This window comes from Melanostigma gelatinosum (assembly GCF_949748355.1).
Source record: "Melanostigma gelatinosum genome assembly, chromosome: 5".
Lineage (NCBI taxonomy): Eukaryota > Metazoa > Chordata > Actinopteri > Perciformes > Zoarcidae > Melanostigma > Melanostigma gelatinosum.
The window spans coordinates 6,404,936-6,415,074 of record NC_136638.1 but is presented as its reverse complement, the minus strand read 5'-3'; the positions used below and the strand labels follow the sequence as shown (position 1 = coordinate 6,415,074).

The following is a 10,139-nucleotide window of genomic DNA, read 5'->3' as shown; positions in this document are numbered from 1 at the left end:
CTCTCCTTCTCCTCATTCAGAGTCTTTGCGTGTGAGTTGGTTTCACGTTGTGTGTGCACATGCAGTGTATTTACCGTTACTGTGTGTACTGTGGACACGTCTTATATATCTCATATGTGTATGAATGTGTGCGCATGGAGGTGTGTGTTTCAGACATGGAGATGAGCTTTGTGTGCCTGTGTATGATGCTGGTAGCCAGCGTGACCCCTGTGTCTGCTGCAGCACAGGTACGTCTTATTGCAATTTAAATTTTGAATTTAAATATCTTTGCAAAATATGTATTGATGACAACACATGTACACATAGACGTACAAATGATATTATAAATATAATTAATTAATATTGTTAATTATTACCATGAGACAACATAAATTATAAATTATAACATTTGCTTGTTTGTTTTGAGCTTCATGGTTCTGTTAATGGCTCTAAAATATTTTTAAATGATCTTGAAACAATTCATTTAAATGGGCTGGATGAAATCCTGATCAACCTCATGTGACCATTTACTTCGTGCTATTGTTCATTATTTTGAGTATATTTTGGACACTCTTACGAATAATAAATCGTGTCAAAGTTAAAGTCCGCCATCAAAGTTAAAAAACGTGTTAAGATATTACACTGTTACTATATGCTTCCCAAAGCGGCAACACCTGTTTAATAAGGTTCACACACCACCTGGTGCTTGATTTATAACTGCATATAAGTACGCTACAGCCCGCATATTTCCTGTACTGTAGCTTTTATGGCCTCCCTCCTAAATGATGTCCCTTGTTCTATTCCTTTTTATATCCCAAACATTCCTTTCCTCATTTTTTACTTTCACATGATCATTTCGTGGTCATCGTGTTATTATGGAGGTACTGCCGTTTTTGTTTTGTTGCTTGTTAACCATTATGTATGCTGCGCTGTAGGTTGGATAAACTGTGATCAAATACCAGGTGACATATTCTGTAACAGTAGATGTGTATTGCAGCCCGGTATCATAGAGAGCCTCCTAATGGCCACCCTCCAGCGTCCCTGGCTCTGGGGGGTCTACGTCTTCATCGTTGGACTTCCTGCCATTCTCTTCATTAGCTTCATGTGGCCCGACAAGGTAGAATATGCCTGTTTGTGCATGTGGATGTGAGTGTGTTGGTATCCAGCGTTAGAACTATGTACAGCATGATTTGTGAGTTTGGTTCTCTCGAAAAACAGTTTCGCTACAAGCAGTCAAATCATGTGTATGTTTCTAGAGATTTGGTCCCCCTGATCAAGAGTATTACTACAAGAAGTCTGATGATGCTCGACCAGATGATCCTCAGTTCTCACAGCGGACAGAGGCAGCGCATATCAAAGGTAATGTTTTGTTTTTATTATTGCAAGTACAGGTAGTAGTGTTAGATCCGTAGTTGTCAGAGGTGGACTCAGGCTGTCTGAGGGGCAGCTGCATGCGTTGGGGCATCTCGTTTCATTCACTGGAAGGTCTCCGTAGAGGGCACTGCATGTTTTCACACCAGGAAGTGAACTTTATAAGACACTTTATGATGTTTTCTTGACTGGAAGGGCACCCTGGAAGGAACTGCATCACATTTTCTCAACTTAAAGAGCCCCCTCAAGGGCACTTTATCATGTTTGCTCTACTGGAAGGGCATTCTAGAGAGAACTGCGTCACGTTTCACCACAGAAGGGCACCCTAGGGCACTGCATCACATTTTCTCTCCCGGAGAGGTACCCTAGAGGCCAATGCATCATGTTTTCTCCACTGGAAGGGCACCCTCGAGGGTGCATCACGTTTTGGGCGTACAAGGGGGCACTTGTGCACTTTTCTTTTCATCACTGGGGCATGTTAGGAGTCCAGATGTTAGTAGTAATGATATATGTCTTCTCTTCCATGTGTAGGAAAGGCTGACAGAGCTGGAACGAGGAGGAGAGACACTCATGGTAACCAGAGGAAGTGTGACTTAGACCTGAAGGTAAGATTCAACAGACAATATGGATGTCACGATCAGGCTTTGCCTTGTGTGTTCTGTGTCTTTGTGTAGCTTCACCCTCCTCACTCTACCTGTCAGCCACTCCCTCAGCATCAGTCCAACTCCCTTCACCTGTCCCTGATCAGTAATCAAGCACTCCCTCACCAGCACAACTCTCCTCACCTGTTCTAGCCACTATTTAAACCCCTGCCTCTCAGTCACTCTCTGCCAGGTCATTGTTCATGTCTACCCGCCCGTTTTTGCTCGTCCTGTTCCCAGTTCCCCAGTCTGCCTCGTCCTGCCGGATTTCCCCCCCGTCACTTGTCTCGTCCTTGGATTCCCTGTTGTGTTCGTTATTCATTAAAACCCTTTTCTCACTGCATCAGACTGGCTGCGCTTGACTCCTCATCATGCCCCGTGACAATGGAGTTGATAATGACTGATAATGTCATTATACTGTGATAATGTTGATGCTAAAGGTGCAAAAGCACATTTGAACTTTGACATCCATCCATCAAAGTAGATGTAATTTGTATGATAATACGTGGATAATAGCGGGTTTTGTTATCATAAGGTGCTCAATAATTCTGATTCTGAATACAGAGTATGTGTAACTGTGGTGAGCGGGTTTGAAAAAAGGGCAGTTCATTTGATGAATAATCCATGACCACATTTTGGGGAATGTTCTGGCACTGTGCTATCGAGCAAAACCAAAAACTTCAGAACACAGAGGACAGCTCCAACCCAAATGTCTGGTGAAGAGGTCATACATCATCTTGCAGAACACTGGAATAATAACATTGATTATGCTGTTTGGGTAGAGCTAAAGTCTATTTTTTTGCCATTTTGGCTGAAATGCCTGGCAACACCAGTCCTTCAACTGTTACCCCTTTAAGTTTCTAGATATTTACCTGTTGCTTTGCCAAATTAGCATATTGAATTTTCTCCTGGAACCACGAAGAACTTTTATCACAGTGATGATTTTATTGCCAGAACTCTTTCATGGATTTTGAACATCAAGGACTATTTAATCTGTGATTTACAAAGTCTTGTCGCTGACACTGTATAAAGACTAATTGTGTGTATATGTGTGTGTGTGTGTGTCCGTATTCGTGTAGGATCATTGATCATCAACGCAACGATGCCAAGAGAGGAGAGCACAACCAACACACAAGAGGATGCTGCAATCACATCTTTGGCCGTATTGATGACTGGATAAAACCAGCGGCGTAAATCACAGCTTTCGTCACGATGCATTATATCAATTCTTTAAACAACGATACAAGATTTACTTTGTTATCACAAAGTCCACCTCATTACGATTTTGTTTCGATTCGACTCAGAGTCCTGCGATCGACACTTCAATTTCAGACAATTGAATTACTGTTAATATTTTATTACTGTCAATAGGCACGCTTCTTACTGTGCTCTGAGGTGCACTTGGATGGAAACATTGACAGATGTGCCATGGGAATTTCAAAGTAAAGGCGTATCGTAAAGATGATCTGTATCGATGGTTTCAGTTTTCATCGATGTTATTGAATCCTTGATCATCAAATCAATATATTAATCCAGATCGATGGATCGTTTCACCCCGAAAACTACACAGTGTGAATGTGTGAGGACTTACTGACTGTATTATAGTTTTGATTCATTTATAAATTAATTGATGTAAGAGTAGTAGTTGTAATTATTTATTTGTGTGACGTATAACTTGTATATGTCATTTACTTTGAATATTGTTGTTGTTGATATTATTGAAAAATAAAATAATATATGTATATATATATCATTTTATTTTTTATTTTGAATATATTATTATTATTGCACACACAATGCAAAAAATCTATCCGAGAGTATTATATTTGAAGAACTCTTCTTTTTCCCCATGTGTAGATAATAATACATGACATGGTCTCATCATCTCAGGTCATTTGGTTGTGCATGAAACTAGCGCCACTACCTTGTGGCTGTTGAAGGCAGATGTAAACATTAACGTCAGCCATTTATGGCAAATAAAAACCTCCCTTTGACACAAACCGGTCTGGTTTTTCATGAATGCAGTCAGGATCTGACAGTGGCCTCCACAGCTGCAGCTGTGCACCACTTCAGCAGGATTCACTGGAGATGAAATGTCTCCTTCTGGCTCTGCCGCTTCCCGCCTTGTTCACAGCTGACCTTCAGTGGCATTTAGCTGCTCGCGACGTTTATTTGAAATGGCACCATGCCGCTCATCAACAAAATGACTACTCGAGTCTTTCAATGACACTCACAGAGCTGGATAAGTGGCCATGGAGGAGCAGGAAAAGCACCGAGCTGGCAGGAGGAGAGCAGAAGAGAGCAACGAAGGAAATGGAGAGGACAGATGGCGGATCTCAGACAAAAGGAGAGGGATTTGGGGGATGTTGATGATGCATTTTGGGCCTTGTTTCCTCTGATCAAATGCATATGCTTGTGGAGGAATGTGTTTATATATTTGTTTCACATTGCCTTCTATTAAAACAACAATGGCACACATCTATTCTCTGCTCTCTGTTTTCCATTACATAAGAGAGATTTTCCTCAAAATGCTGTTACTTTTGGCAAGTGATGATCTGTTCTCGAGACACTCCCTGCATATTTCTTATAGTTTATGACTGTAGAGAATCAGGCATTCCATCAGTTTCTTCTCCTCCTCGCACACAGGTTTGTTTGGCTCCAGATGTCTGGAGAACATTAAAAAAAAACACTACACTCTGACAACTAGAAGTCTCCTTCTGTCTTGACTTCTTATCTTTTAGTTTTGCCATCGAGACAAGAAAAGGAATGGGAGGCTCGCGGCTGCTGCTCACAGGACTGATGCTCATCGCAGCTTGCTCTCTATGTGTAAGTGCTCTGCGAGGAAGCCGTCAGGCTGCAGCAATATTTCAATTCTTAGCCGTAGATGTTCTCCGAGACATCATTGTGTGTGCTAATGCGAATGTGCTCATGTCATATATTTTCATATCTGGATATGTATTATTGTTCATGGTCTTACTGTATTTACAAAAATCTTAAAAATGTAGTCTTTTCAAGTTGCGGGACTAATTGCAGTGAAAATGACAAACAGCCTCATGTTACTTTTCACACTACCACTATTAAAATACTCGCCCTGTTTTAACAGCAACGGGGATCGTTAACCATATCCTGGCAATGGTAGTTGTGATATCTTTGCTGTTGTCAGAGTGTTCTTGTATTTATGTACCTGTCGACACCACGTTGCAAATAAGGAAACACTTAAAAAGTGAGGTGATTTTGTCTGGTTGTGTTCTCTTAAAATGAAGTTCAACATTTTGGCAAATACGCTTATTCGCCTCCTTGCTGGGAGTTAAGAGGACAAGGTGGACACCACTCTCACATCTGTACAATAAACATGAAGCTTGAACCAGCTGGTTAGCTTAGTTTAGCATAAATACTGGAAAGAGGGGGAAAGAACTAGCCTGGTTGTGTCTGAAAGTGGAAAAAACTCACTCATTTACATGTTATATCTTGTTTAGTGACTTCGTGCATAATCCCCATCAAACCTCAGCCTCCCATATTAACATACTGTTTTTTTTTGTTGTAAGGATTAAACAATAGATATTTACTCCGTGCATATTTAATCTCAGAGTTGTGGAATGAATATTAGTGTCGATCCTAACACATACAGTATGTGTGCGTAGGCGTCAGGCAGTTGCAGTGAGGAGGTGGCTCGTCTGCGGGAACAGGAGACGCTTCTGAAGGGCCGGCTTCAGAAACAAGAGGTCCTCCTACACAGACTGCAACTGCTGAGGCAACCGGGTATCGAGGACAAAGCCAGAACCGACCAGAGCCAGGACAACGAGTCCACAGGTCTTTAGGACTCCAAAACAACATTTGAGAGCTTAAAATATCTTGTTTCAGGTCTCATATTGCAGAAACGGGAGCCAGATGATGCACCAAATACAGACCGTGTGTTTGTGTTTCAGACTGCTCCCAGCTCTTCAGTTCTGGCTCCAAATCCAGTGGTTTCTACACAATCAAACCCCACGGCAGCCCTCACCCAGTCAGAGTCTACTGTGATATGAGTGATGGAGGTGGTTGGGTCGTCATTCAGAGACGGATCAATGGGACGGAGAGGTTTAACAGGTGTGTCTGTGACGTCTGCTATCTAGTGTAAAATAATGAAATGAAAAGCATCTTATCTGTCTATCTGTACCTGTCAGGTCGTGGGCAGAGTATAAAGATGGTTTTGGAGACATGGATGCTGAGTTTTGGCTCGGAAATGACAACCTGCACTACATCACCACACAAGGTTGATACCACTCCAAAAAAACATTTGCTGCTCTAATCAATATTACCATGAATGATTACTTGTAATGTGAAATGTGGCATCACAGCGACAGACCTGCTGAGAATTATCACCCGACTCTGCAGTTCCCCTCAGCTCTACGGAGCATTTTAGCATCTTTCAGCTCATTGTTTTGGTTTTCAAACCCTCATCTTCACTGTTTTGTGTCACGCTCAATGTTGTTATCAACCGTCTTTCCAGAAAACAGCAAGAAGTTGTTTTTTGGCAGAAAACAAATATTGGATTAACACGCTCAATACTACCTTCTCAGCAACAGCAGGCAGACAAGTTAACGAACAGCTGGTGAACATAGAGGAGCATTTAGAAGCTTTCTCTCAGGAGTTGGTGGAGACCAAAAGCAGAGCTAGGAGAAAAGTGAATTTTGGACTTTCATCACGTACAGAAACATGATTCCAAATGAGAGCTAATGTTGCTCCATATCTGTTGGGTGTGTAAATAGTCAACCGTTTGCCAACATGAACAGTGTTGTTCTGCTGCCCCCAAGCTGCAAGAACCTTCCAAAAAAAATGAATAATTCTTCTTTTTGTATTTTCAGAAGGCTTTTATTGTTTGTCTGTTACAGGGAACTATTCTCTGAGGATTAACCTGGGAGACTTTGGTGGTTACCAGGGCTATGCCGAGTACAAGAACTTCAAAGTGGCCAACGAAGAGGTGACTGACCACTGAAATGTAGAAACAAAATTTGATATAAGACTGAATATTTTTTGGGGTTAAAATATAGAAATATTTGACAATGCTTAGGAAAGGAACAATCATCTCAGATAGTTATTTGGTGCATCTAATCATCTTGTAAACGTGTTTGTATGAGGTAGTTTTCCCTCTTCAGCCTTGTGTACAAGCTTGAAGGAATCGTCAACATTCTGGGAAATGATTGGCTTTCTTGCTGAGAATTAGATCAAATATGTAGTTTCATGTCTATCTACTCTGAATAGCCGGTTAGCTTAGCTTAGCGTAAAGACTGGAAACAGGGGGAAACAGTTAGCCCGGCTTTGTCCAACGTTAAGAATTTCACGTATTTTCCAAAGATATCAAACCATTGCTTTTATTTGAAGCAAGTTGAGCAGCTCTGCTCATATCACCCTCTCTACAGGATCACTACCGACTTACCTTTGGAACCTATCTCGGTACAGTTGGAGATGCTCTGTCTGGAAGATATGAGGTTGGTGTGTCAGAGTGGGCGAGTCACCAGGGCGTCCGATTCAGCACCTACGACCAGGACAACGACAACTACAAAGGAAACTGCGCACAGGAAGACAAAGGAGGCTGGTGGTTCAACAAGTACGAATACCATTATATATTCACATGCAGCAAGATGCTCACATTTATTCATTACAGTAAAAAAACGAATTCTATCAATCCTTAGGTGTCACTCAGCCCATCTTAATGGCATGTACTACCCCAATGGGTACTACAATGCGATGACGGATGATGGTGTAGTTTGGTACCCTTGGAGAGGATGGTGGTACTCCCTGAAGACAAGCGTCATGAAGCTGCGACCGACTGACTTCAAACTTGATCCCATTGACGACCCCAACGCTGTTCCTCGCAGACCAGCTTCCTAGATCAGACATGAGGGATATCGAGTCCTCTTGGCTCTACTATTTTGGTCTGAAACAGCTGGGCCAACAAGCTCCCTACTAAATTTCGACAAAGCAGCCCTCACAGTACGTTGGAACTAGATTTACCAAATTTGGTAGGGACGTGTATCACATGTAGACTTAAAAATAAGTATGTTAGGGCCATTCTCTAAACCGAACAGGAAGTCGGATATTTTTCCCTGCATTTTTGGCCGTTTCCAGGTGCAACACATTAACAAATTCCTCCTCTGGAATTTATCAGATCCACTTTAAATGTAGTCAGTAAACTCTTAAGACCTTTGTGATTAAAATGTATTAAAAGCTTTATGTTTAATGGAATGGCGTAACCGAAGCGTGGCGGGCCATTTTCACGCGATTCGCCATTAAAAAACAAGCTGATGTAACTCCACTGGACTTGCTCAAATCTGTCCCAAACTTGGCATGCTTGATAAACATATTGGCTTGAGGATGTGAACAAGTTGACTTTCACTCATAGCCATGGTGCCATCTACTGGCAACAGGAAGTCAGCATTATGCAGCAAATCACTTTCTGCAACATTTTCATGATGTGTTCTCCACTTGATGTAGAGCAACATACCGGTAATGCATTCTTGCGCATGTTCTCTAGCGCCACATAGTGGATAAAATAAGTGGTGGAATATTTGCAATACTTAATGTCCAGCGCCACAGACTCCACGCAGGAAAAAAAACGTCTAACTCATACACAAGGTGTTTGATGGGCACAGGGATTCACGCCTGCGTCAACTGCTGTCCCGCCAGTATACCCCAGTCATCGCTGCTTGCAGCTGTAATAATTGTTGTGAAATCAGCGACTGTGGCTAAGTGGAGAGCAGGGCCATCCTTCAACCAGAGGATCGGCGGTTCGATCCCCGGATCCGCAAGTCGTCAATGTGTCCTTGAGCAAGACAACTAACCCCAAAATTTCTCCCGTAGCTGTGCGGTTTCCTACGGTGTAGAAATGTGATAGAATCTGAATTGTAAGTCGCTTTGGATAAAAGCGTCTGCTAAATGACTGTAATGTAATATAAAATCATATTTCAAATAAAAAAACACACTCAAACATAAATCTCATTTCTGAGAAAAGCTTCCTGTGCTATCAGATTGAATCTGGATGGAGCAAAGTAGCAGTAACTGAGTAAATATAGCCAAGACAAACCAAAGATTCAATTGCCCACATTTCTGAAGTGGAATGAAACTGTACATTTTAAAGACTTAAACAGCTTACAATGTACTTGCAACAAGACTTGTGAAACCTTTTGCCTGGTTTCGATACATGCATATTGTAAGGGGAAGTAACTTGCACACACAGCTGTCTGTTTTGGTGGAGAAAAGGAAAATCTGATGTCAGCATGCATGTGTCAGACACAGACGGAAAGAGTGGACTGAAGGAGCGGTTTTCGGATCATTGAAAACGGCTGTCACAAGAACTGGACAGTGTTCTTTTTACACAATAATACACGAGCAGCTGAGCTCAGCACTGGGAGTTTGCCCAGATTTAATGAAGATTAATATAAATTGACAAACAAACATTTGATATAAAATAATTACATAAATATAATGAAAAAGAATGGTGCACAGCGATAGAGTTATTCTTTGGTAAGATATTACAAGTGACATAATGTAAGAAAAACACAAATATAAAGGATTCCTTTCAACGTTTTAGTATTCTCGGTATTACATTTCCCACATATTGTGAAGGGGTGATTTATGCCACAAAGACAATGTTTGGTTGGATTTAAAGGTTGGATTTAACATAGGCACCACCTGCCAAGTGAAAATACTTGCACAAGCGTTGTAATCACAACTGGACTTTAAATTGCTGTGCAGTAAGCAAATATATGCATGCCAGTAGCCCAAAATGATCATAAATCAACAAATATCAAATGTATCTGTCATATTGTTTGAGCCACTGATGAAAAGTGATCTGCTGCCATTAATGTATTGATTATAAATCCATATATTAAAATTGCTTAATTGCTGTGACCCTATTACTCTGAGCGTGTTTTGTTTTTTAAAATGTAGTTTCCTTTCTGAATATCAAGCCTTTAGGAATTAATAATAGCCCTTAATTGTAGCCTATACGCTATCTGGGTTGAATATGGCTGAAATGTAGGCTAAGTTGACATTGTGTAAAATGTGAAAAATAAAAACGTAGTTTGTATTTATACACCTCTGTAACGTTAAAACAAAACCGAAAACAGTCAGACAGCAATTTAAACCATATACGAGAGAATAAAACAA

The 10,139-nt window shown here is 41.1% G+C and overlaps 1 protein-coding gene across 1 annotated transcript; it reads left to right on the top strand.

Moving 5' to 3' along the window:
• Window positions 1-4,638: 4,638 nt before the first annotated feature.
• On the top strand, window positions 4,639-9,872 carry LOC306777518 (fibrinogen-like protein 1). Its single transcript, XM_079268671.1, has 7 exons — window positions 4,639-4,817; window positions 5,633-5,801; window positions 5,918-6,077; window positions 6,155-6,243; window positions 6,863-6,951; window positions 7,391-7,578; window positions 7,664-9,872. The coding sequence occupies exons 1-7, from the start codon at window positions 4,758-4,760 to the stop codon at window positions 7,860-7,862; spliced, it is 954 nt and encodes a 317-aa protein (XP_079124797.1). The 5' UTR covers window positions 4,639-4,757; the 3' UTR covers window positions 7,863-9,872.
• Window positions 9,873-10,139: the final 267 nt, after the last annotated feature.